Here is a 27,558-nt window from a genome sequence, read left to right as displayed (position 1 = left end):
CTAGCCTAGCTTTCAGTGTTGCTAAACCACCCTCCTATCTATGGGCTTGTACCTGTTGTGTGTCATATTTCTCAGTATCTGAGAGGTTCCTGGCAGAAGCTCAGGACCCTGTAGCTATTCTTGATTTCGTCCTTGTATTGTCAGCTGTTGTTTCCCCCCCAGCAAGTTTCTAGTCCCTTTTATTAAGTGAAATATAAGGAAAAACCTGGGGGCAGGTAGGCATTCTTAGCTCATTGCTCAGTAAGAAGCAAATCTTGGCTAGCCACCCAATTCCCCGGGCCCTGCAGGCAAGGGTACTGAGATTATTTACGAAGCACTCAAGAATATTTTTTTTAAGTGCTGTACAAACAGTAGGATAGACCTGCGGCCAGTGGTTTGCAGTCTTATAGACACAATAGCAAAAGGAGGAGGTGTGGGTAGGGAAGGGAAGGGAAGGGAAAAGCCCATTCGGATACCAAATGTGTTTTCATTTATCGTTGGGCTGGATAAAGATCAGTAAGCAAGACAGTCAATGCTGCAGGCTTGCAGTCTGATAGACACGACACAAAAGGAAAGTGGAATGAGGAGGGCATGAGGAAGTAAGCAAATTAAGGCTCTGAGTCTTAAAAGTTAATGTAATATATCAACATGGATAAATTCTGACATCAAGACCACAAGGTCAGTGCAGGAAGCAGTTATGGATGGCATAGACTCAAATGGTGGTTGGTCCCAGCCAAGCCAATGGAGGGCGTCCCATGGTGTAACCTTGTCCTCTCATACAGGCAGGCAGGATGATTGACAGTTAGTGGAAGCAATGATAACCCGGCTTCATTTCCCTGTTTTACATGCAGAGGGGAGCAGGGAAGGGCCTTTCTGAACTTCATTTCCTTCTCTCATTTAATGTTTCATTGATTAGGCCTGGAGAGCTGTTTTGGTTGTTGATTTTATTTTGCATTTCTGTGCCACTTTCCTTCCGAATGAACCCCAAAGTGACTTACAAACCATAAATAGCAATGACATAATAAGAGCATCACAAGCACAGCGTAAATCATATAATTAACAAATCATCAGCAAAACAATTGCAGTCTCTAGAACCCTGTTAACAAACCAGCAACTAAGAAATAAGCTAATGCTCGCAATTACGGCGCAAGTCGTATTATATGATTATCAAATCAATGGGGCATTTATAATCTATAGAACGATATTAAACAAGACAGCAACTAAAAATAAGCTATTAAGTTCTCTCTCTCACACACGCACACACCTTCTCTCAATGACTCATAATCTTTCACTCTGTTCAGTTCATTAAAACACACATACCCATCCATCATCTGGGAGTTTTGGGGAGTTGCCATCTTGAATTGGCACAGGAGGGCCAGGTGAGAAGGAATCCGGCCCCGCCTTTCCTCGGCCGGCTGCCAGCTGCTTCTTTCCTAACTGCCTTCCTTCCTTTCAGCTCTGTTACCTTCACGTGGACCTCATACTGAACCGCCTCGGAGCCAAGGAGGCGAAGAAGCAGTTTGTGGAATTCTGTCATACGTTCCTAGACAAAGCCGGGGTAAGTGAACTTTGTGGGAGAGCGCTTCACGGTGACGATGGTGATCTTTATGAATCTATACCCTACGGGTGGTGTTCTGATAATTTTACTCAGAGTAGACCTATGGAAATTACTGGACCTCACTTTGTCCCATTTATTAATTTCAAAGTGTCTCCTCTGAGTAAAACATACAGGCCACATTCACACCATAGGTTTAAAGAGCTGTGATAAAAATAAAAAAATTGTGACTTGCCTCCCCGCAAAGCATCCTGGGAGTTGTAGTCTGTTATGGGTGCCGAGAGTTGTCAGGAGACACCTCCCCACCTCCTTTATTCCCCTCAACAGAGCTACAGTTCCCAAAGTGGTTTAACAGTCAATTGCCTCTTCAGCAGCTCCGGGAATTGTAGCTCTGTGAGGGGAAATATGGGGCCTCCTGGCACCTTTTTTAAAAAACTGCAGTTCCCAAGGTCATTTGGGGGAGAAGCCGTATTTGAAGTGGTATCATAGCGCTTTAAATGTATGTTAACTTACCACCCTCTCTGCCCACAGAAGTACATGAGGCAGCATACATAAGATGGGCACCATATGGAAGTACATTGCAGAGACAAACAGCAGTTGAAAACAAACTAGCAGCAGTTTTAAAAGCAGAAAATGGGATAGAAAGTGGAGAGCCTGGAGACACTCCCTTCCTCTCCTCCAGCACCACTTTCTCCAGCTGGCTTTAACCAGCGTTCTCTCATAACCAAGATTCGAAACCCAAGTTCTGAAGCTCCCTCAATTATTCCACTCCTTCTACAACTTGAGTGGTTTAGTAGCTGTCGGGCGATTCCCTCACAGGCCCGTTCAAGGGTTTTGGGCATCTCACATGCTGCCTTAATGATGTCGGGGATCCACTTTTACCACAATTCAGGTTCAGCTTGGTCCACAACACGTGGCAGAATAAGGGGGTGCTTGTTCTAATCATTATCCCTTATCTTTTCGGCAGCTGCTGAGGGTCCCTGTTCCATCCTCCGTACAGTTTGAGCTGGGTAAGACCCAAAGCGAATGATGTGCTTTTTGTGCGTGAGTATGCAGTAGGAAAACAGAGCTTTCATCTCTTTTGCACTGAGGAATTTTGCAGAAAGAATGCGTTTTATGCAAAGTCAACCCTCTGGTGGTATTATTATTATTTGCAAATTATTATTTTTTTGCATAATAATTTACATGCCTTCAGAAACGCCACAGATCCTTTTACAAAAGCCTTGTCAGACTGTGGTGAGAGAAGCAAATACAGTTAATAATAATAATAATAATAATAATAATAATAATAATAATAAATTTTATTTATATCCCGCCCTCCCCAGCCGAAGCCGGGCTCAGGGCGGCTAACAACAATAAAGCTGTACAAAAGTACAGCACAAACAACACTCTAAAATCATTCATTATAAAATTAATTAATTCAAGCCACTGGCAACCATTGGGCCAGAGCTCCGCGAAGATTGCTGAGGGAGGGAGTCAGGCTGTGCCCTGGCCAAAGGCCTGGTGGAACAGCTCTGTCTTGCAGGCCCTGCGGAAAGATGTCAAGTCCCACAGGGCCCTGGTCTCTTGTGACAGAGCGTTCCACCAGATCGGAGCCACGGCCGAAAAGCCCTGGCTCTAGTTGAGGCCAGCCTAACTTCTCTGTGGCCTGGGACCTTCAAGATGTTTTTATTTGAAGACCGTAAGTTTCTCTGTGGGGCATACCAGGAGAGGCGGTCCTGTAGGTACGAGGGTCCTAGGCCGTATAGGGTTTTAAAGGTTAAAACCAGCACCTTAAACCTGATCCTGTACTCCACCGGGAGCCAGTGCAGCTGGTATAGCACCGGGTGAATGTGATCTCGCAGCGAAGACCCCGTAAGGAGTCTCGCTGCAGCATTCTGCACCCGGTGGAGTTTCTGGGTCAGTCTCAAGGGCAGCCCCACGTAGAGCGAGTTACAAGAATCTAGTCTGGAGGTGACCGTCGCGTGGATCACAGTGGCTAGGTCAGGGCGAGAGAGGTAAGGAGCCAACTGCTTAGCTTGGCGGAGATGGGTTATGGGTCTTGTGCAGTTTGACGTAATTGCAGGAGAGCCATGGAATTTTGCCACTGGTAGCAAAGTCCAGCATCCTGAAAACACTGGCATTTTTTGTTCTGCCGGCTAAAAGTCAAGTTAGTAGTCCTTGTGGATGTGCAAAGTGTGTGGGCATTGCGTGATGGCAACTCTGGAGCAATAGGGGAAGCCAGGTGTGTGTGGGGGGTTTTTTTACCATGACTTACCAGGATTTTCATTGGACAGGCTTACCAGAAGGTGCTCTCAATAGCTGAGGACTCTGCTCCCTGCCTGGCAAGGGCAGGAATAAAATTATGCAAGGTTGCTTCGTTTATGCAGGATTCAGTTTTTGTTTGTATACGAAGCATTTTCATATGAAGTGCAAAGTATGTGGAATTGCTGCAGGACCAGGTAATTGGAGCCAGAGGGGAAGTTGCACAGAAGGCAGAAAATTTTGCAAGTTGGTTGGAGGCACGGCAAGTGAGTTTCATCAGCTGCCTTGGGCAAGGATTGCCCCTCCCAGTCCAAAACTGAAGAGGCTTTTATGGCACAGTAGCTCCTAAAGCCTGTGGGCTGTTCCCCACCCCATCCCACCCTCCGCTCCTTGCAGTTAGTGGTCTAATGGTTAGAGTGTCGAACTGCGAGACCACAGGTCAAATCCCCCTACCCAGCCATGAAGCTCACTAGATGACCTTGGGCCCAGTCACTTGCTACTCAGCCTAACCTCCCTTTCAGGGTTGTTGTGAAGATAAAAAGCAAGGTGGGGAGAACCACGCCCCCTGCCTTGAGCTCCCTGGACGGAAAGGCAGTACAGTGGTACCTCTGGATACGAACGGGATCCATTCCGGAGCTCCGATCGCATCCAGAAGTGAACGCAACAATTGTCTGCATGTCACGATTTGCCGCTTCTGCGCATGCGCGCGACGTCATTTTGACCATCTGCACATGCGCGAGCAGCAAAACCCGGAAGTAACGCGTTCTGTTACTTCGGGGTCGCTGTGGAGCGTAACCCGAAAGTGCTCAACCTGAAGCAACTTCAACCCGAGGTATGACTGTACAGTGGTACCTCGGGTTAAGTACTTAATTCGTTCCGGAGCTCCATACTTAACCTGAAACTGTTCTTAACCTGAAGCACCACTTTAGGTAATGGGGCGTCCTGCTGCCGCCGCACTGCCGGAGCCCAATTTCTGTTCTTATCCTGAAGCAAAGTTCTTAATCTGAAGCACTATTTCTGGCTGAGTGGAGTGTGTAACCTGAAGCGTATGTAACCCGAGGTACCACTGTATATAAACATAACAAACGCAGGAAATACTTAGGGAAAGGAGCTGCAGGGCTGAATTGAAATCCCTCTGCCCGATCTGTAGCTGGCGATAACTGATTGCCACACAGCAGACGTGTTGCAAAATTACGTTTTAAGCTCACGGCAAAGAGGAGCCGGGAGTTGACTTAACACTTGTTGCTGCACTTCACGAAAACTTGTGACATAATGTATAACTGCGTTGGGTCTCCGGTGGAGCAGCAAGACTGCTTGCCTGGTCCCTGGTCCCGTTCTGCTCCCTTTCCAGATATTGTCGCCTCCGCCCCTCCCTCCGAGCTGCAGCCCCTAAACTGTTCTCCCTCCTCCCTGCCTCCGCTGCCCCCCCAGCAGTCTCTGCGGCTTGCTCCCCCTCCTGGCTTTCTAGATCGCAGCTGTCGGGGAGCCCCACCCAGCTGGTGAAACTCTGTGAAACTCTGTGAAAGACAGGAAGTTGGAGGGCTTGGGGGGGGGAGGGGAGTGAGGCAGGGAAGGCTACTGCTCTCCCCCGCTGCCCCGGCCAATTGATGAGCTCATCTGGAGCCACGGACTGGCCCTGCCCTTTTCTTCTGCCACGCTGGGGGTTGGGGGGGTTGGGTTAGAAATCTGAGTGCAGCCAGGCGACGGGTCCTGCGGCATCGTGGCACCATCTAGTGGGCTTGCCTGCCAATTGCAGCTGACTGCCACACACTCTGGAGAGTGCCCACCCTCAGAAAGGAATTTCTGATATGAAAAATGTGCTGCGGTGCCACACGACTGTGGTGCCACATGGTGGTTAAGCATTTGGTAAGATCTCTGCAGGCAGGGTGGGTGTGTGGGTGTGTGAGAGAGAGGGGGAGGAGCTTCTAGGAAACAGGACTTTTGCACTGGGGGGGTGTATGCGAGAGGAATGAAGAGATAGGGGGAGAAGCACCATTTACTTCCCCCTAGAACACTGAAAGGGGGTCGGGGGGGAGCGCAGGGCCACCCCCTGTCTGTGCTTCCTGTGAATGAGTGAGCAAATGTGTTTTTATATATATTGCACAGAGAGAAGGCAGGGGTGCAAACGCAGGCGAACCTTTCGATTTGGACCGCATTCACGCCATTCGTTTGAAGCAGATATTTCAAAGCTACCCTTCTCGGAGTTCCTTGTGACAAGGGATTGGTTGTTAATCCCTTCTGGAAAGTAGCTTTGAGAAGGGGCTTGTGGGAGGGTGTTTCCTCTCAGCGCCCTTAACAAACTACAGCTCCCAGGATTCGGAGGGGCAGGGCGGAGCCATGACTGTTTAAAGCAGGCATAGGCAAACTCGGCCCTCCAGATGTTTTGGAACTACAACTCCCATCATCCCTAGCCAGCAGGACCAGTGGTCAGGGATGATGGGAATTGTAGTCTCAAAACATTTGGAGGGCCGAGTTTGCGTATGCCTGGTTTAAAAAGGATGTTGTGGCTCTTTAAATGTGCTGCGTGAATGTGGCCTTAGAATTGGCTGGTGGGAAAAGGAATCATCATCATCACCAGAGATAGTGTCTTTTTATGGACAGTATATGAGAATTATTTCTGAACCACCCCCTCATTGAAAGAGTCTAGACTGGCTTGCAAAAGTGTGAACGAAACCAAGCAACAGTAAAAAAAAAAACAATTTGAAGCCAGAAAATAAACGTGACAAAATGCAACAAGGCAAGGGGCAATAAAGAGTTTTTTTGTTTTGTTTTCTTTTTTTAAAAAAAGACTGAATAAGACGACTTTCAAAAAAATATTTTAAATACGTGGGAGAGATCTCTATACTTTGTTCTTAAAATAGAAGAATACATTATTCCTTGCGTAACCCAGGTTCCAAGATCAGTGGCCCCATTTGCAATGTCTGAGAATCCAATTCAGCCACCCAGTTCCCCCATATTTCTGAGATTTCACCCAACAGTGCTCACAGATATCAATATTTATCTCCACAGTCAAAAGGACTAGAAACCTTTTTTTATGTAGTGTATAAAGTAGAGAGAGGGGAAGTGATTGTAATTGTGTGCAATCATAGATGTGCTAGGTACATGAAGCCCTACCGGGACGCGGGTGGCACTGTGGTCTAAATCACTGAGCCTCTTGGGCTTGCCGATCAGAAGGTTGGTGGTTTGAATCCCCGTGATGGGGTGAGCTCCTGTTGTTCGGTCCCAGCTCCTGCCAACCTAGCAATTCGAAAGCATGCCAGTGCAAGTAGATAAATAGGTACCGCTGCGGTGGGAAGGTAAACAGGATTTCCGTGCACTCTAGTTTCCGTGCGTTCACGGTGTTCTGTTGCGCCAGAAGTGGTTTAGTCATGCTGGCCACATGACCTGGAAAGCTGTCTGTGGACAAACACCAGCTCCCTCGGCCTGAAAGCAAGATGAGCGCTGCAACCCCATAGTCGCCTTTGAATGGACTTAACCGTCCAGGGGTCCTTTACCTTTACATGAAGCCCACATGCTGCCAGAGGGGCTAGCCCCTTCCATGATCCCCAACTTAATGATTTTTGGGGGATTGTGAGTGTTCATGCTGCTGGCAGCCCCATTCCCCCTGCTGCCACTTAATCAGCCTCAAGTTTTTGCAGATGGTTAATTCACCTCTCCATGTATAAAGGTAAAGGGACCCCTGACCATTAGGTCCAGTCGTGGCCGACTCTGGGGTTGTGGCGCTCATCTTGTTTTATTGGCCGAAGGAGCCGGCGTACAGCTTAGTCATGTGGCCAGCATGACTAAGCCGCTTCTGGCGAACCAGAGCAGTGCACGAAAACGCCGTTTACCTTCCCATTGGAGCGGTACCTATTTATCTACTTGCACTTTGACGTGCTTTTGAACTGCTAGGAGGGCAGAAGCAGGGACCGAGCAACGGGAGCTCACCCCGTGGCGGAGATTCGAACCGCCGATCTTCTGATCGTCAAGTCCTAGGCTCTATGGTTTAACCCACAGCGCCACCCGCGTCTCTTGTATAGACCCCTCCAATTGTCATTGTAGATCTCCAAATCTCAGGCTCTGAATCTTTGTTTCCCCCACACTTTCTAATCCCACAGCATTTTTATTAGATATACCCAGGGACTCCTGAAAGCAAACAGGCCCTTGCGTCATGAGAGCACAGCTGCACAGGAGCAGAGGTGACACTCTTCTCCTCCCCTCATTGAAAGGGGGCCACAAATAAACAAACAGCTGCTCCACCCCAGAGATGGCTGCATTACAGTCCTAGGACAGCTCGCTCTGCTCCAGAGTCAGCTTCCATGTTGGCAGCAAGCCAGAGACAGTGGCATCCAAACAGCTGCAAGCGATTTGCCTTGACGATGCTATGTTTGCACAAAATCACAGAGGAGATGCCTCCCCTTTGGAGCGATCTCCGAATCCCAGGGCAGTTCTCCAGTCTGTCCTGCAGGCCGATCGCTTTTTGTTTATTCCGCAGGCCGGCTGCCAGGACAGCTGGGAGAGCTTTGAAGGGCTTATTTTCCGAGTCTCTGCGGTTGTTTCTACTTCGGTTTGAGGATTTGTTTATTTTTTATTTTTTTTAATTGCTCTTGTGCAAATATAGCAGCAATAATACCCCTCTGGACTTTAAGGATACGGACCGTGAAAGGAAGCGACGTGGACTTGGGAAAGTTTCTAGGACACCCTTGTAGCAGGGACAAATATGGCATTGATGTTGCCAGCAGCGGCCATAGATCTTCGTCATGGTGCTGTCAGGGGAAGTGGGGGGTGGGGGTGGAATGCTTAAAGTTTGCAGAGTTGCAGCCTTGCCGTATGTCGAGGGCTGGAGATCTGAGAGTTGAACCTGCCAGAATTCTCAGGATTCCAGTTCTCATGACCTCTTACAGCAAGCACACTCCTAGGCCATCCATTCGGAGGAGTCCATCCTTCCACCTCTGTCATGTTTCTGAAAAGCAACAAAAACATCCGCATTCTTTTGAGTTCGTACTAATACATGCATTGCGCTCTGAATGTGGCATGAAGATTCAGTCGGCCCGATGAGCTGAAGTCGTGCAATGGCTGTGTGCCGTGAGTCAGGAGGTTCCAGATCTCAATCCTATCTCTGTTGCACACTCATTTAGGCAACATGAAATTGTAGCGCACCCCAGATCTGCAAGCTGGGAGAAGGAATACCGATGTACCTTACGGGATTTTTGCTAGGGTGACTGAGATAATGTATGTGAATTATTACTGAATGATAACAAAGAGGGCAAACTTCTTCCTCTTCAGATTCTCTTCTTGCCCAGCAGCTTCTTAACATGTTTCCAATTAGTAAAAAAAAAAAAAAAGCAACCTCCAAATTACTTTTTAAAAACTTTGCACAGAAATATGCAGATTGCAATATGCAAATTCAGTTGTCCATCTTACTGCAGAAGTTCTGCCGTGCAAGGGATCTTTCAGTTCCTGTTTCCCTGTAGGAGGGAAACTTGAATGCTGCTGAGCATTTGCTGGCGAGAAGGTATATTGGGGCGGTACAAAACTGTCTTGAGGTTTTGGGAGAATTTCCTTGCCTTAAAAACGATACCTTGGCAATGGGGCTCCATACTTGTCCTTTGAGCCTCTCAGTACCCCACGCAACCAGTTTTGCAGCATGCCTAAAATTTTGGGGCCCTCCTCTCTCCTTACCGCAGATCGTAACCGACCCGAGCTTCTGCCCGATGACCAGCAGCGAAAACACTTGCAGGACATCCAGGCTTTCCAAGAACAGGAGATTGCTCGGCAGCTGGAGGACTTCAGGTACAGACGCTGCAGCCGTCGGGCACGGAGGTTGTGGCAGAGAGGATCGTGGAGGGCTGGGCATCCTCTGAGGGTGGTGAAACTAACCAGAGTGCCGCCCTCTGGCAATCTAGACCCCTGAGAGGGTCTGTAGGGCCCATTGGCCCACCCAGTATCGCCTACACTGATTGGCAGCAGCAGCAGCAGCTGTGCAAAGTTTGCAACAGGGGTTTATTCCCAGCCTACCTGAAGATGCAGAGGTTTGATCCAAGGATATTCTGTGTGCAGAACAGATGCCCTTCTGCTCAGCTGCAGCCCTTCCCCAGCACTAGAAAGCTGATTCAGACAATTGGTGTGTCTAGTTCAGTATTGTCGGCACTGTCTGGCAGCAGCTCTCCAGGGTGTCGGGCAAAGGGCCTTTCCAGTCCTGTTTGGGGGTGCTGGAAATCGAACCTAGAGCCTTCCCCATGCAAGGCACATGCTCTACCGGTGAGCTACAGCTCTTTCCTATAGAATCATAGGCTTGTAGAGTTGGAAGGGACCACGAGAGTCATCTAGTCCAACCCCCTTCAGTGCAAGAATCCTTTGCCCCAACATGGGACTCGAACCCACAACCTTGAGATTAAGAGTCTCAAGACCTACTGACTGAGCTATCCTAGTTCACTGGGGTTGGGGAGCAGAGGCACCTTTCTTCCTGAGCTGTTTGCATGCATTTGCAGCACAAAAGAGCCCTCACTTCTTTGTTTCCGGCAGGGAAAAGAGGAAGATGGGGATGACCCCGGGGGAGTCTGAGCTCTTTGAGTTGGAAGGCTATCGGACAAAGGACAAAGGCATCCGCGAGGCCAAGGAGAAGCAGCTGGCCGAGTTGCTGATGGTGAAGCTGGAGGAGATGCAGTGAGTGAATGTCTCCCTGTTCACCCAGCGCCTCATCAGTGAGCCTTCCCTGACATAGAATTGCAGGGGGGACCCCAAGGGTCATCTAGTCCAACCCCCTGCAACCCAGGGGTCTTTCGCCCAACATGGGGCTCAAACCCACCACCCTGAGATTAAGAGTCTCAAGCTCTACAATCTTTATTTTATTTTATTATTAAATATTTATTGGTTTAAAATACAAAGATACAAACATACAACGATGGTAAGTATATCAGATTTAAATACCCCAAAAAAAGAAAGGAAAAAAAGAAAAATTTTAAAACAGAAAAAAATGATAAAAAGAAAAAACAACATTCACAATCTTTTTTTTTTTTAAAGACCAGGGAATATCTTGGTGGGGGGGGGGGAAAATATATATATATATTTCCTTTTTCCATACCAATATCTTCCCTGCCCCCCTTTTTTTTTTCAAATGCCCGGTTAGCAAAACAAAATGGACTCTGCAGCTTCTTAAAACCTCCTACTTCTTATTTAGGCTTAGTGGACCTACTCAGGTTGTTATTAATTTTAAGCAACCCCTCCACCCCAGGCTGTGCTGGTCCCATCCACACTTCCCACTTCTCCCAGGGAAAAAGGATTCACCCAGACTGGCGTCTCCGTTGTGCAGACCTTACCTCTTTTTCCCAGGAACTGAGCTTCTGGTCCCGTTCGCTCTGGGCGCAGCGCCAGGAACTGGCCTCTGATGTCTCATCCCTGAGGATGTGGCCGAGGCGGGCTGATTACGGCCTCCCTCGGCCGCCACCCCTTCGCTGCCAAGTTCCTTCCAGATAATAGAAACCATCTGTCAAGCAGGGGAAGAAAGAGAGAGGGAGACATCCCCCGCCCAGGCCGGGATATTGCCTCCTGTTGCATCATCCAGGCAGGGTGTATAAACTCCCCTCGCAGCCCCCTGTCCCCATCTCAGTCCTTGCACCCGACTCGACCCAGCAGCTCCGTTCCAGCTGTGAGCGCCTCTCGAGAGCCCCCCGCATCTCAGAACATGCGTATATGCCTTTCAACTTTTATTCTCTCACCGCGCAAATATGGGGCTGTTGTATGGGTGAGTTTAAACCTGCAAGGAGTCAGGGAGTTTGCTCCTGAGATGCAGCTGCCGCTGGGGTTGGTGCTGTGAGTCTGGGGGTGCAGCCCCTGCTTTAGGGATTTGGCATAGACATAGAATCATAAGAGTTGGAAAGGGACCCTGAGGATCATCTATTCCAATCCTCTGAAATGCAGGAAAATGCAGCTGTCCCGTACGGGGATCAAACCTGCAACCTTGACGTTATCAGCACCACGCTGTAACCAACTGAGCCGTCCAAGTTATCCGTCTGTGCCTGCTTCTTCCCTTCAGTTATTGAGAGTCAAAGCGGCCAGCATGTTGGACCGGGATCAGGGAGACCTGTGTTCAAATCCTTGGCCAGACCTTGCTACCATACAGGGTCCTTCGGGGTTGCTTTGGATGTGGGTAAACTGGGAGAGTGCCCACCCTGAGCTGCTTGGCAGAAGCAAAGGGGGCACAGATTGAGTAGGTGAACAAATGTGGATTTCACAAACCAATCTCTGTCATACTTACGATAAAATTTTATTTTATTCTCTTGTTAGTTATGCTCTTTTAAATGTGCATTTTCTATTTGGCTTCACTTAGCAATGGTTTGTTTGTTTTTTGAAATGTTTAAGGGTGGCTTTTTGTTAACTTTGTGTTAAATATGTATTCTGTAGTTGACCTCCTTTGTAATGTTTTATTTTGAATGTTTTAGTTTCCTGTTAATTACAGCTTTGGCTGTATACTCTATATTTGATTTCCTTCAGAAATGTTGGGTTCTGGATTGTTTAATTGATGTTTCAATATGCTGTAAACCGCTTTGAGATTTTTCTTAAAAATATTAAGCAGTATAGAAATGAAGTTAATAATAATTTCTCTTTCTCTTCCTCTTTCATTGTCGACTCCAGCCCCACCATTTCTGTCGACGAGGAGAAAAGGTACATAACAGACAGGGCTGTGGAGACAATTGTTTTGGCTGTGTGTAGGGGGGGGGGGTTCAATGGTTTTATTTCCACAGTGCAGCCCCTGCAGAGTTCCATGACACACGTACTGCCAGATGCGACCTGCAGCAAATTTAGCTCCGCCGCTGCTCAGGAAGTTGTGTGTGTGTGTGTGTGTGTGTAGGCGAGGGTGGAGGGGAGGTAGGCCGTCCTTTGAACCTTTGAGCTTTTGACAGTGACTAAAGGCAGCAGCCTGCCTGAGAAGGCAGAAGAAGCTGGCTTATCCCAGAGTCAGGCCACTTGCCCACCAAAACCAGCACAGTCTGCAAAAACTGGTAGCCAGTCTCCAAGCTCTGGAGCAAAAGGTCCTTTTCAGCCCTGCTTGCTTGTTACCTGGAAGCGCCCGAGATCTTTTCACCTGAGGTCTTTTCACAGGCAAGAGTTTATGCATTTCCATTGGATCTCAGGGCCCCTTGCCCTCCCTTCTGCTGCCTGCCTGGACCAGATCCGTGCCATACATTTAAATCCCAGGGCTTTCCCCCTAGAATTTTGGGAACAGTCTTTTGCTAAGGGTGCTGGGAATCATTAGCTCTGTGTAAACTACAACTCCCAGGATTCTTTGCTGGAGGGGCGGGGCAGAGCCATGAGCTGTAAGCATGCTTTAATGTACGGTGTGGGCAAGTGTCTTTTATGAAGGCCCATTGCAGCTGCTTGGTGTCCTCTGCCCCCCACCCCCGCCCCCACAACAGGCACAGGCAATTTTGGATCTGTACCAATGAATCATACCCTGTGTGCATGTGTGTGTGTAAATAAGCACTTCGTAGAGAATTTGGAATACTGCTTCAGGAGCGTGCATATATGGGAATGTTGCACCAAAATAGGCTTTCCTCCTATATACGCATACCATAGCAACACGAGAAGAGTGAAGGACAATTCAATTGCTGGTGACCTTGACTTGTGCCATCATAGGGCATCATATAAATGTTCCGGTTGATGTCGCCAGAGAATTGACTAGATAATACCAAAACTGAAAACAGACCAGTCTGCTCAGTTCTGCCTTCCCCAAGTTGTATGTCTCCCGTTGCTGTCTGCAACCACTCAACAACTTTTCATTTTCCCTTATCTCTCCTCTGGTCCCTTAGTTCTGCCATTTTTGCTGCCGTTGTGACATATATGAAGTCCCTGGGGGTTAAGACGAAAGCGGCCGATAACAAAAAGTCGAAAGCCAACTTCTTCCGCAAGAAGGTATGGAGAAGCCTGAAACCAGAATGGCACCATTTCCCCCCTGTGTATTTGCTTCAGATTGATTACCAAGGTTGTTTCGCATTTTGTGGGTTTGCAAGCGACCGCTTTTCGTGGAAAGCAATGAATAAATGTAATAAAGAATAATAATCTGGGACCTGGGTGCCTGTCCCTTACCCTCCCACCCCCAAATGATGAGAACTTGAACAAACTGGTTTACTAAAGTCCTAGCTCTTTCCTTTCAACAAAAGAGCTTCACCTTTGTGAGAACTGGATAAATCTAGAACACATCCCAGAGAGTCCATATTTGGGCAGAGGTGGGATTAGGAACCTTTGAAGGTGACCCGGAAACTACAATTAATCTAGAATGCGGCAGCTAGACTGGTGACTGGGAGCAGCCGCCGAGACCACATAACACTGGTCCTGAAAGACCTACATTGGCTCCCAGTACGTTTCCGAGCACAATTCAAAGTGTTGGTGCTGACCTTTAAAGCCCTAAATGGCCTTGGCCCAGTATACCTGAAGGAGCGTCTCCACCCCCATCGTTCTGCCCGGACACTGAGGTCCAGCGCTGAGGGCCTTCTGGCGGTTCTCTCGCTGAGAGAAGTGAGGTTACAAGGAACCAGGCAGAGGGCCTTCTTGGTGGTGACACTCCCCCTGTAGAACGCCCTCCCACCAGATGTCAAGAAAATAAACAACTACAGTGGTACCTCGGGTTAAGAACTTAATTTGTTCTGGAGGTCCGTTCTTAACCTGAAACTGTTCTTAACCTGAGGTACCACTTTAGCTAATGGGGCCTCTCGCTGCTGCAGCACGATTTCTGTTCTCATCCTGAAGCAAAGTTCCTAACCCGAGGTAATATTTCTGGGTTAGCGAAGTCTGTAACCTGAAGCGTCTGTAACCCGAGGTACCACTGTATCTGACTTTTAGAAGACATCTGAAGGCAGCCCTGTTTAGGGAAGTTTTTTATGTTTGATTGTATTTTAATATTTTGTTGGGAGCCGCCCAGAGTGGCTGGGGAAACCCAGACAGATGGGTGGCGTATTAACAACAACAACAACAATTAGTGAGGCCATTGGGACCATCTAGCTCCAAATTGCTTACACTGACTGGCAGAATTTAAGACATGGGAAGTTCCCAGTACTTGGAGATGCAAAACAGATGATTTTCCATTGAGCCGCAGCTCTTACTCATTCTTCCTCTCTCGTCCTCCTTGTTTCCTGCTCACCCAGATTTCGGGGACCAAGAAGCCCGAGGAAGCTCCCAGATCAAAGAAGACCTTCAGCATTTTGGACCCAGCCCGCTGGAACCGGGGGGACTCCCACTGTAAGTATGCATTTGTGGGCAGGAGCAGAGCCCTGGTTAGGAGGCTGCCTCAGCTCAGTAATCCACAACCTTCCTGGTCATTAAAAAACAAACCCTTAAGTGAAGGGAAAAGAGCCAAGGGTCTTCTCAGAAGAAATGAAGGCAGGCCCCCCCAAGTGGGTGTGTCCACTCTTGCCCCCATCCTAGAAACAATAGGGCATCACAGGGGCAAGGGAGGGTTGGGGCTGCATAGAAAAGCTGCCCTCTTCTGAGTTAGGTCAGTATAGCCTGCACCAACTGGCAGGTTTCTTGCACGCAGGGCAGATGGTTTTCCACTGAGCAACATCCCTTCTCTGGAAATGCCTAGGACTGACCTCTCTGGAGCAGGTTCTCTAGCTAGTACAGTGGTGCCTCGCAAGACGGAAAACTCGCTAGACGAAAGAGTTTTCCGTTTTGGAGGTGCTTCGCAAAACAAATCTCCTATGGGCTTGCTTCGCAAGACAACAATGTCTTGCGAGTTCCTGCTGGTTCCCGCTTATCAGCTGATCCGATCAGCAGATAATAACACTAATAGCGCTAAGCCGCTTATCAGCTGATCCGATCAGCAGATAAGCCACTAATAGCGCTAAACCGCTTATCAGCTGATCCGATCAGCAGATAAGCCGCTAAAAGCCGCTAATAGCGCTAATAGCGCTAATCCGCTAATTCTTCAATGGGCTTGCTTCGCAAGACGGAAAAAAACGCTAGACGAAGAGAATCACAACGGATTCTTTTCGTCTTGTGAGGCACCACTGTAATTGTATCTTAGAATCTGAAGATCAGGGGTTGACCCCTTATAGATAAGTTTATAGTAGGGGTTTTCCTCCTACTGTCCAGTTTGCATGTGCCAGGCCAGCTTGAGTGGTGAGTCTGGCATGCTCTTCGCCCATAAATAATAATAATAATGGAGGATGATTATTATTATTATTTAACGCAGGCAGGCGCTGTTGTCCCTGGGTGGGGTTTGGTTTTATACCTCTCTCTTCCCCTGCCCTGTTTTGCCTACCCTCCTCCATTTCTCCTCCTCTTCTTTTTTTCCTGCATTTTTTGTAGATTCTGATTACAGACAACCCAAACCAGAGGGTGAAGGTACCAGCGCCCCTCCTCCTCTTCTCCCCCACCCCAATAACGCATGACGCCCCATGTGTCACCTTGTCCCTCTCTTTGCGGAGGGGTCCGCATTAAACTAATGCACTCCCTCGTAACCTCAGGCACTAACTTTTTGTATTCATGGTTTCACATAACGACGTCCCCTTTCACATAACAAAGTTCCCCCTCCCCGCTGCCCCACCCTCCTGATCATACTATATTACTAACATATCACACACATTCCTGTATAAGCCCATCATACTCATCAGCGTTATTGGACAACTTCCTTGGCATGCTGTGGCTGCTCGCTATGTTTCCATCTGTGTGTCTGTCTGTGGGAACCGTGTCTGTATTGGCTTAAAATTGGGCATGTTAAGTGGGAGAGGACTCCTGGGTTCCTCCCTCTTCTCTGAAGGCTTATGCACTTACAAAATAGTGCCCTTACACATTTTACATGCACCCCCCCCCAAAAAAAAAATCAATTAGCTTTTCCTAGAGAGCCAGTGTGGTGTAGTGGTTAAGAGCGGTAGTCTCGTAATCTGGGGAACCGGGTTCGCTTCCCCGCTCCTCCACATGCAGCTGCTGGGTGACCTTGGGCCAGTCACACTTCTCTGAAGTCTCTCAGCCCCACTTACCTCACAGAGTGTTTGTTGTGGGGGAGGAAGGGAAAGGAGATTGTTAGCCGCTTTGAGACTCCTTCAGGGAGTGATAAAGCGGGATATCAAATCCAAACTCTTCTTCTTCCTTGTCACGGACACTTAAATTATTGGGGAAGGAGGAGTGGCTGGATTCCAGCCCCCATCAGCCCAAGCCATCATCAGGTTACAGACGCTTCAGGTTACAGACTTCGCTAACCCAGAAATACAGTGGTACCTCGGATTAAGTACTTAATTCGTTCCAGAGGTCCGTTCTTAACCTGAAACTGTTCTTAACCTGAAGCACCACTTTAGCTAATGGGGCCTCCCACTGCCACTGCGCTGCCAGAGCACGATTTCTGTTCTCATCCTGAAGCAAAGTTCTTAACCCGAGCACTATTAGCAGAGGTACTATTTCTGGGTTAGCGGAGTCTGTAACCTGAAGCGTATGTCACCTGAAGTGTATGTAACCCGAGGTACCACTGTAGTACCTCAGGTTAAGAACTTTGCTTCAGGATGAGAACAGAAATTGCGCAGCGGCGGCAGCAGGAGGCCCCATTAGCTAAAGTGGTACCTCAGGTTAAGAACAGTTTCAGGTTAAGAATGGATCTCCGGAACGAATTAAGTTCTTAACCCGAGGTACCACTGTACTAAGTCCATGATACCCTATTCTATCATTCTGATGACACAGGCTCAATGATGCTCAATCTTCACACTCACGTTTTGTTTGGTAATTACTGTACAGTGGTAGTGCTTTGGTTCTTAAACTTAATCCATTCCGGAAGTCCGTTCCAAAACCAAAGCGTTCCAAAACAAAGGTTCACTTTCCCATAGAAAGTAATGCAAAACAGATTCATCCATTCCAGACTTTTAAAAAACAACCCCTAAAACAGCAATTTAAGCAATGAATTTTACTATCTAACGAGACCATTAATCCGTAAAATGGAAGCAATACTATAAAATAAATAAAACAGTATTGCAGATGATAATTAAAATTACTTTTTTTCCTTACCTGCACTTATGATAGTCATTATTTGGATGGGGAGCTTTTATCCATTTCCACAGTCACAAAATCAATCAGTAGCTGAACTGGGTTCCACACAGTCACAAAAGCAAATAATCCTAAAAAGCCTCTTACTTTTAGAAGACATCTAAAGGCAGCCCTGTTTAGGGAAGTTTTTAATGTTTGATGCTTTATCGTGTTTTTAATATTCTGTTGGGAGCTGCCTGGAGTGGCTGGGGAAACCCAGCCAGATGGGCGGGGTATAAATAATAAAAAATTATTATTATTATTATTATTATTCTTCACTGGGGCAGACCCTCATAACCTCTGCATTCAGTGAAGGGTTAAGATTCGAGCAAACTCATAAATTCATACATTTATCAAGGGCTGGCAAATAATGCCAGCTATTATTGAGGATTACAGTGGTGCCCCGCAAGACGAATGCCTCGCAAGACGAAAAACCCGCTAGACGAAAGGGTTTTCCGTTTTTCGATGCGCTTCGCAAGACGAATTTCCCTATGGGCTTGCTTCGCAAAACGAAAAAGTCTTGCGAGTCTTGCGATTTTTTTCGCTCCCCCCCCCCTTTTTCTAAGCCGCTAATAGGCGTGCTTCGCAAGACAAAAAACCCGCTAGACGAAGAGACTCGCGGAACGGATTAATTTCGTCTTGCGAGGCACCACTGTATTGAAGAAACCAAAGGCTGATAATGGCCTGGTTTGCTTGATCATAGCAAGCCACCTGCAAAACATCAGACTCTCTGCCCAGTAACTTTTGTGGTAGGATAGCTCAGTCAGTAGAGCATGAGACTCTTAACCTCAGAGTCATGGATCCGAGCCCCACACTGGGTGAAAGTTTCTTGCATTGCAGGGGGTTGGACTGGATGACACTTGTGGTCCCAACTGTGAGTCAGGCCTCTGACATGGCCAACTCAGTCTCTTCTACACCAGTGTCTCCCAAATTTGGGTCAACAGCTGTTTTGGGACCACAACTCCCATCATCCCTGGCTAGCAGGACCAGTGGTCAGGGATGATGGGGATTGTAGTCCAAAAACAGCTGGAGAAGACCAAAGTTTGGGGAAACCCTGATTCGAGGTATTTACTGCACCGTCCCACTGAAATAGCCGATCACTGTTAGTGGCTCTCCAGGGATTTAGGCAGGGATTGAACCGGGCACCTTCCCCATGCAAGTCAGATGCCCTCCCACTGAGCTATGGCCCTGGTGCCTTATGGGAAACTACCCAGAGCTTAAATGGCACCCTTGCTTCTCCATCCAGCATCTGAAATGGGTAGCGGTTTGGTATGTGCACAAGCCTTCAGAAGCGGGGGAAGTCCAGGGAGGAGAACCGTGCGTTTAAAGCGATTAGGGAGCGCTATGTGCAAAGGACTCTGTGTCTTCTAAAGCTTATTTCCCCCCCCCCCGTGTTTTTGTCTCCTTTACAGCAGCTGATAAGGCGCCAGCCTCGGACAGGAAAGGAAAGCAGATGGAGGGAGGCCCAGGGCGGATCAAGGGAAGCTTTTCGGGGTCGGATCCTGCGGGAGTGTCCGTCACTGTTCACCCCCCTCCTGGGGAGGGCAATGACAGAGAGCAGGGTGAGAGATCACCGGGTGAGGCTGAGGGTGGAGGAGCTGGGGGCGAGAACTCTAAAAAGGGGGCGGGCGAAGGTGTTTGGGCCATTCCCCCCCCCCTGATGTCTCCTGCCCTCCCTTTGCCAACTCTAGGTGCCGACAGTCAGGTTTCAACTGACGCCTCGGACTCCCCGGTTACAGAACAGCCCCTGGCTGGGGAGCAGCCCCCAGCTGAAGATGGCACAGAAAACGAAAGGTGAGAGGGGCGCCGTTTTGGGAAACTCAAGGGAAGATTTGGGGGAAAGGCGGGGGAGAGATAAGAAATCCTCTCCCCTCTTTTGACTGCTTATTTGTGTGTGGTTTGGTGGTGCTCTGCCTGACTACGCAGACAGTTGTTGGGTGTGCTAGTCTAAGGCTGGGGAAAGCTCTGCCCTTCCAGATGACTTGGACTGCAGCAATAATAATAATGATAATAATAATAAATTTTATTTATACCCCAGCCAGAGCCGTCTTGCTGGCTCAGGCTGATGGGAGTTGGGATCCAGCGACATCTGAGAAGCCATGAATTTCCCGATTCCCTGCTCTAGTCTGTTTAATCTGGAGTAAAGATACGGGGGTCTTGCCTAAGCACAGAGGGGGAAATCTTGTGATATCTCCACAGTCCTGTTGTCACTTGATTCGTGGCTCTTCCCTTCTCAGGGAACAGTATTCCTTCATTTGCTCTCATCCAGGTTCTCTGGTGTTTGTATGTAAAGATGGGTTTTTTGTTTTTAAAAAGACCCTCTTCTCTCATAGCTTCCATTTAAAAAATAAAATAAAATGAGGATAGCATTCCTTCCCTCTATTTCTCTCTGTCTCTCTTTTCTCTCTCTGTCTCTCCTTTCAGTGTTAACCAAATCACCCTTCTATATTCTGTTCTTCCCTTCTAGAAGGCGAAAAAGGTTGGTGGCTTCCTCTCACACACACTCCCTCACCCTTTGCATGAATTCCTTCCTCAGGGAAAGACACGCGAGCCGAGTTAAGTATGACCTTGTTATCCAAAGCTGCCTGGTTAGAACGGTGGTGCCCCTCTCGCCAAGTCCGTTGCTTGCCAAGCGGGGCGCCGTACGATGTTTGTTTAGGGGTGGTTGGGAGTGGGGCTAATTGGCTCAGTGACCCCTCCCTTGTGGGCACCCAGCGGTGAACTTGGGGGGTTATTGCAGCAGGTTCTGAGCCCTCTTCCCTGGCCCCAGTAACGCTAGCGGTGTGGGGTGTTGGCCCTCACAAGAAACAGGGTTCCTTCTTTAGGGACTGCACCTGTTCTGTGAGGCATCACATCAAAACTTTGCATGGCAGCACGGGGAATTCTGCCTGTGCCCGGAGCGTCTCCCCACTCTCCCCTGTTCTGGTGCATGGATCTCTTACTGGTTCTGGGATTCTAACTTTTCCCCCTTTCTCTTCCCTTGTCTTTCCACTGCCGCATGTGCTGGTGTCTGTTTTCCTCTGCTACCCAATTGGGTGCTTGCTTGGCTCGTTCACTTATTGGTTGTGACCCTCCGCCGTCTCCTTTCCCACTGGTGTACGGCGCGCTACGCCCCGCCCCGCCGTCTCTCGTGATTGGTCCGTGGCCCTCCCGTGTCCCGTGGCTCATTCCACCGCCCTCCTTCCTCTCCAAATTTGGCTCGTCCAACCCAACGGCTCTCCCCCCGCCTGCGTCTTTTTTGGTGTGTGTCTGTGGCCCCCATCTGGCTCCGTCTTGCCTGCCTGCCTGCCCACCCCCTTGCCAGGCTGTCAGCAAAGCTGGGCCGCTCCGAGAGCCTGCGGGTATACGAGCGGAAGCGGTCTCTGCGCGGCTCAGCCAAGGGCAAGCAGCCACGATCGCGGAGCGACGTGGACGTCGAGGCCGCTGCCCGTGCCAATGAGATGGAGGAGAAGCAGTCCCTAGAACAGGCTCGGCAGAAGCAGGGGAGTCGCAAGTAGGTGAAGAGATTCTCCCCCTCTGGAGATCCCCCCCCCCCAGGAGGGGACGGACATGGGGCGCCCACACCAGGAGCCAGGTTTCAAGCCTTTGCAAACCCCATTCCAGCATTGGTCTTGTTTACCGTCTGCACTAAACGCTGGGGTGATGGTAGTTTTCTCCCCCGCTAACCGGTGTTGGAAACTGAGGTAGATCAATTCTACCTGAGTTTCCAACAATGGTTAGTGTGGGAGAAAACTACCATCACCCCCCGCTAACCATTGTTGAAAACTCAGGTAGAATTGGACAAAATGACAGGAAGGATTCGAAACCTGCGGGACCAGAGATTTACAAAAGATTGGAAGAAGTATATGAATTCTTTGAAGAGCAACTGTAATCAACAAATTATGCAAGTAGGACTACAATAAGTTTTTTCCAGTAGCACCTTAAAGACCAACTAAGTTAGTTCTTGGTATGAGCTTTCGTGTGCATGCACACTTCTTCAGATACACTGAAATAGAAGTTGCCAGATCCTTCTATATAGTGAGAAGGTGGGGAGGGGTGTTACTCAGAAGGATGGTGGGAATGGGAGATAGGCAGATAGCTGGGAGAGCCTGTTGACGACTCTTAACGACTGTAATAGGTCTTACAGGAAAAGGCAAGGGGTGGGAAGGTGAGAAATGGTTTAGTTATGTATAGTGAGATAAGAATCCAATGTCTTTGTTAAGCCCAGGTCTTTTCATGGTTTTAAGTTTGGTAATGAGTTGTAATTCAGCAGCTTCTCTTTCCAGTCTATTTCTGAAATTCCTTTGTAGTAAAACAGCTACTTTGAGATCTTGTATAGAATGCCCTGGGAGATTGAAGTGTTCTCCTACTGGTTTCTCTGTTCTGTTCTGTGATTCTTGATGTCAGATTTATGTCCGTTTATTCTTTGGCGTAAGGTTTGGCCTGTTTGTCCAATATAGAGAGCTGAAGGACACTGTTGGCATTTGATGGCATACACAATGTTAGACGATGAGACCAACACGGCTACCTATCTACTACTGGTACAATAAGTTTTGTAAGGAGAAATATACAAAGTGTTACAAAGTAGAAAAAGATAGAGATATTGGTTATGAGTTTGAAATGTAACAGGGAAGATAAGAAATGCACACTGAGAGATTAGATTGGAAAATTTTCAGACAGGATTGATGGAAGTCAAAAATTTGAATAAGATGTAAAAGCATGTTTAATTACAATTGAAAATGATATGTTAAAAAAACTAATAAATAATTATAATAAATAAAATAAAAAGGAAGGGAAACTCAGGTAGATCAGCTGAATGGCACCCTAAACCTAATTAACCTTCGCCATGTGGCACATTCGGATATGTGTCTATTCGCCAGAGGGTTGGGCTCTTATGATTCTATTTAATCTCGGTTACGTCGCTTGACTGTAGCTTATTATTACAGCAGTTTGTTAGTCCCAATATACAAGAAAGAGAATTGCACACAGTGGAAATGGAAATGGTGTTAACTGTGGAGGTTTTTAAACTGTGGTCTGTGAGTTCCGTTTGCGGCAAGGCTGCGGCACATTCGGATATATCTGTACTCAGCCTGGCCCTTACTTTCCTTCATGTGATGATGGAGGACTAAGATGCCCAGCCCATGATTCACGCAGCAGCACAAGACCCGTGTCTTTTGCAGCACACGCGTCAGCTGGCGTGATGGAGGCGTCAGTCGCCAACCTGGTGCCCAGAAATCTCCACGTGGTCGCAAGTGGACCCACCCCACTAGCAAAACATGCCTGGCGCCTGGAGAATTTTCAAGCACTGCAGCTAACCGCAGGGTTGAAGTACTCCAGCTCCACACATGGACTGCTTCAGAGAAAAGTAAACTACAGCAGTTTGTTTCTCTCCTTTTGCCACAGTGCCAAGAGGGCAAGAAGTACCTTTATCCTATATCCCCTGCTGTTGAACTAGGGCAGAGGGTCTCAGTTTTTCTTCTTTTTTTACCACTTGAACATTTCTGGGACCACTTAATAAACTTGTTTTTTTGACAAATCCAAGCACACACAGAACTCATATTTTTATAACACTTCATCATCAATACCAGCTTCACACTTGAAACCAGTTCTTTATTATGGAAATTGTGGTCCCTAGGCTAAGCTGCTAGGAAAGCCCCCTTTAACTGGTGTTTTTTTTAATTAATTAATGGGCTATGCCAGTGCTGTACCATATTATGAAAATCATAGGCCACTTTGTTGGTCTGTTCAGTAGTCTGATCAAAATGGCCTCTGTTTCCATTGTTGGGGAAAGAATTACTCAAGCACAGAGACAAATGGAGAGATTCTCAACTTTTCCACAATATTTCTGTGGACCATCTGTGCAGAGCTTGTGGACCACCCGTTGTCCACTATGTGTTCTGCCCAGGAGGACCAAAATAGTTTTATTCTCCCGAATAATCCACACTTTCTTTTTCAAGCTTCCCATGGGAAATTGTAAACTATAACTGGTTTTTACAGCTGTAATTTAACCGGAAACTACCGCTTCCCAACTCGTGCTTACGAGAGGTAAATACAGTTCTGTCTGGAGAGATTTGATTTAACCATCATAACTAACAGCCACAGGTGGAGACTACTCCTAGCTTTAAAAAAAGTTGGCAACCCAACAAACAAAACATTTGGTCCTTTCTACATCTTCTGGCAAATTCTCCTGCTAGTTTGCCCAGTGGTAAAATGCCAGTGGAGAAAACACTCAAAAGAATAAAAAAGCATTTGGTGAATTGAAGATGTCTATGGAAAATATTAATAACAATTACTTGAGCGGGTGGTTTGATTTAATATTTGTACAGTGGTGCCTCGCAAGACGAAAAGAATCCGTTCTGTGATTCTCTTCGTCTAGCGGTTTTTTCGTCTTGCGAAGCAAGCCCATTGACGGATTAGCGGATTAGCGCTATTAGCAGCTTATCTGCTGATCGGATCAGCTGATAAGCGGCTTAGCGGCTTAGAAAAAGGGGGAGGAAAGGGGGGGGAACCAGCAGGAACTCGCAAGACATTGTCGTCTTGCGAAGCAAGCCCATAGGAGATTCGTTTTGCGAAGCACCTCCAAAACGAAAAACTCTTTCGTCTAGCGAGTTTTCCGTCTTGCGAGGCATTCGTCTTGCGGGGCACCACTGTATTCTGCTTTTCCAGCAGCAATGTTGAGCTCAAAGTGGCTCAAAATAAGAACAGTGTTTAAATTTTTTATTATTTTAACATGCAAATAAGGAGAAAACAAAACAAATTCAGCAAACAATACAATACAAACTTGTAGTGATTCAAAATATCAAAAGTGGCTGCAGAGCACCATCAGTTGAGATGCTCTCTTTGGGAAAGGGCTGCTTTACTCAGTGCAGCAGAACAACCCTAGACATCAAGATCTTTTAAATCTTTATTTCCTTTCTACCCTCAGAGAAAGAAACTGATCAATTCCATCTTGTTTTTGGAGGGGTTGCAACAACAGATTCCTTAGCACGATGGGATTTATTCAGTGGGAAGGAAGAGGCTGCAAAGGAGGAGAATTGCGTCAACTCTCCCTCTGATCTTGACAATTTCGTAACTTCTGAAGAGGGATTAAAAATTAAAATAAAAGACTTGGATCTAGTGGGATAAGACATGAAATGGAGGTGCTTTTTGAGCTCTGTGAATGTGTCCTTACCGATTTCTCTGTCACGTAGTTTTTGGCAGAAGGGAAATCCTCAGCATAGCTGTCAACTTTTCCCTTTTCTTGCGAGGAATCCTATTTGGAATAAGGGAATTTTCCTTTAAAAAAGGGAAACGTTGACAGCTATGATCCTCAGGTGGGAGGAACTTCTGCACCCGCCATTTTACGATACAGCTATGCTGGAAATGTAGACACAGGTTTAACCATTACGGCTTCGCCCGAGGAACCACGGGAATTGTAGTTTTGTGAGAACTACAAATTGCTGGAGTGCTTTGGGATGGGCCCCTGACAATGCTTAACTCGTTGATCTGGCCTGCCCTCACTTTCTGTGTCTTCCTCTCTCTCTCCGCAGTCTGGAGCCCGGAGGGGCCGGGGTAGGGGAGCCCCCGCCGTCCTTTCTGCATCCCCAGTCTGAGGAGACTGAGCCGCGTGTTTCGGAACTGGAGCTGGACCCGCCCAACTGGCGGGAGCTCGTCCCCAACGACACCCTCCTCAGGCTGAAGAAAAGCGAAGTGAAGCGGCAAGAGGTCATCAATGGTACGTAGCTCGCTCTTACCCCCGGGTTTCCCACTTCAGAACAGCATCGGTTGGGGCTGGGAAAACAGACAAGTGAAGGGAAGGTGGAACTGAGGGTGGAACTGAGCACAAAGCAAAACATTGGGGGTCGGACTAGATGACCCTTGCGCCACAATTCTATGATTCTAAGAGTGATATACCGTATTTTTCACTCTATAAGACTCACTTTTTCCCTCCTAAAAAGTAAGGGGAAATATGTGTGCGTCTTATGGAGTGAATGCAGGCTGCACAGCTATCCCAGAAGCCAGAACAGCAAGAGGGATCGCTGCTTTCACTGCGCAGCGATCCCTCTTGCTGTTCTGGCTTCTGGGATTCAGAATATTTTTTTTTCTTGTTTTCCTCCTCCAAAAACTGGGTGCGTCTTATGGTCTGGTGCATCTTATAAAGCGAAAAATACGGTACGCTTTTCTTTAGCTGCGATGGGGAATTCTCCCTATGAGGAAAGGTTGCCGCTTAATATGTAATTCCAGTCCAATTTCAGTTATGCCACATAACTTTAAAAACAGTTGCTTACTCACTCAGTTGTCAGCGTTCAGGGTCTTTATAGACGTTGCTCTGCAGTTTTGTGATGGGTGTTAACTGTAAATTTTATCTGCGCTAGGCTTTGCCTTAACGGATTTGTTGTTTTAAATTTAGCTGTCCCGTTCCTTGTGGGTGGAGGGCGAGATGCAGATATTTTGAATAACTGAATTGTCCCTGTTTCAGCAGGACTAGAAACTTGCTTTATTCCTTTTAAGAGAAATTATAAGTGTGACACACCCACCCCATCGACACCAGTGCGGTACTTGCAACCCCTGCTTTCTTTTCTTTGACATGCCTCCCGTTTATCTCTCATGCACATTAATATCTAAATTGCAATAATAATAATAATATATTATTTATACCCTGCCCATCTGGCTGGGTTTCCCCAGCCACTCTGGGCGGCTACCAACAAAGTATTAAAATACAGTAGTCTGTTAAACATTAAAAGCTTCCCTAAAGAGGGCTGCCTTCAGAAGTCTTCTAAAAGTCTGGGAGTTGTTGTTCTCTTTGGCATCTGGTGGGAGGGCGCCACTACCGAAAAGGCCCTGTATCTGGTTCCCTGTAACTTGGCTTCTCGCAGTGAGGGAACCACCAGAAGGCCCTCGGTGCTGGACCTCAGTGTCCAGGCAGAATAGACCTTACAGCATGGATGGGGAACCTCAGGCCTGGGGGGTCAAATGTGGCCCTCAAGCCATCTCTGTCTGGCCCTTGGGAATCTCCCTAGGCCACGCCCCCTCCTGAGCCACTCGCCCCTCCTCGAGTGCTTTTGCCTTGCTGGAATATGCCCTTGAATACTGTGATCCTTGGATGAAGGGCAGTGCGTTAATTAAAAGGAAATAAAAAGGCTGGCTTGCTTGGAAAAAAGGCTAGAAAGAGGTTTGTGAGGGAGTGAAAAAACTACTTTATATTCATTATTCTGCCCAAGGTTGCGCTATGGGCAGAGGACACCTGTCCTGACATTCCCTCTGCCTTTTTCTCCCACAGAGCTGTTCATCACGGAACATGCCCACCTGCGCATGTTACGGGTGCTGCTGGAGGTCTTCTACCAACCTCTGCTGGCTGAGGAGCACTTCATTTACAAGGAACTGGCCAACATCTTCCCCAGCTTGGAGGACTTGATTGATGAACACAGTGAGTGCATGGGAGAGGAAGTGGGGTTCGGAATGAAGAGGCACAGCCGAGGCAATCTACCAGAAACACACACACAGGCCAGGTTTATTTTCCTGAAATAGCTGCAGTTCCTTGGCTATGTGTTTCTTTCCTTTTTTTGTAAATGCTTTTTATGAAGTTTTCATTTCAAATACGCAGGTGGCGCTGTGGGTTAAACCACAGAGCCTAGGACTTGCCGATCAGAAGGTTGGCGGTTCGAATCCCCGCGACAGGGTGAGCTCCCGTTGCTCGGTCCCAGCTCCTGCCAACCTAGCAGTTCGAAAGCACGTCAAAGTGCAAGTAGATAAACAGGTACCGCTCCGGCGGGAAGGTGAACGGCGTTTCCGTGTGCTGCTCTGGTTTGCCAGAAGCAGCTTAGTCATGCTGGCCA

At 47.8% G+C, this 27,558-nt stretch overlaps 1 protein-coding gene across 27 annotated transcripts in view; it reads left to right on the top strand.

The window, feature by feature from the left end:
• ARHGEF1 (Rho guanine nucleotide exchange factor 1) overlaps positions 1–27,558 on the top strand; it is a 71,921-nt gene that overhangs the window by 20,530 nt on the left and 23,833 nt on the right. For 7 of the 27 annotated variants that reach the window (XM_083515764.1, XM_083515762.1, XM_083515759.1 and 4 more), the window contains exons 5-16: positions 1,436–1,537; positions 2,502–2,544; positions 9,445–9,550; positions 10,283–10,423; positions 12,392–12,421; positions 13,567–13,669; positions 14,899–14,992; positions 16,064–16,099; positions 19,177–19,326; positions 19,456–19,558; positions 25,273–25,457; positions 27,003–27,149. In XM_083515764.1, the coding sequence (XP_083371890.1) occupies positions 1,436–1,537; positions 2,502–2,544; positions 9,445–9,550; positions 10,283–10,423; positions 12,392–12,421; positions 13,567–13,669; positions 14,899–14,992; positions 16,064–16,099; positions 19,177–19,326; positions 19,456–19,558; positions 25,273–25,457; positions 27,003–27,149 (1,240 nt within the window). Of the gene's footprint in view, positions 1–1,435; positions 1,538–2,501; positions 2,545–9,444; positions 9,551–10,282; positions 10,424–11,345; positions 11,502–12,391; positions 12,422–13,566; positions 13,670–14,898; positions 14,993–16,063; positions 16,100–19,176; positions 19,327–19,455; positions 19,559–20,231; positions 20,244–21,068; positions 21,258–25,272; positions 25,458–27,002; positions 27,150–27,558 lie in introns of those variants that run through there. The other 20 variants (XM_083515775.1, XM_083515774.1, XM_083515773.1 and 17 more) reach the window with 7 other exon arrangements.

This window comes from Podarcis liolepis (assembly GCF_965112155.1).
Source record: "Podarcis liolepis genome assembly, chromosome: 7".
Classification (NCBI taxonomy): domain Eukaryota; kingdom Metazoa; phylum Chordata; class Lepidosauria; order Squamata; family Lacertidae; genus Podarcis; species Podarcis liolepis.
The sequence above is the reverse complement of the archived record's forward strand: the minus strand, read 5'-3'. Positions and strand labels throughout refer to the sequence as shown.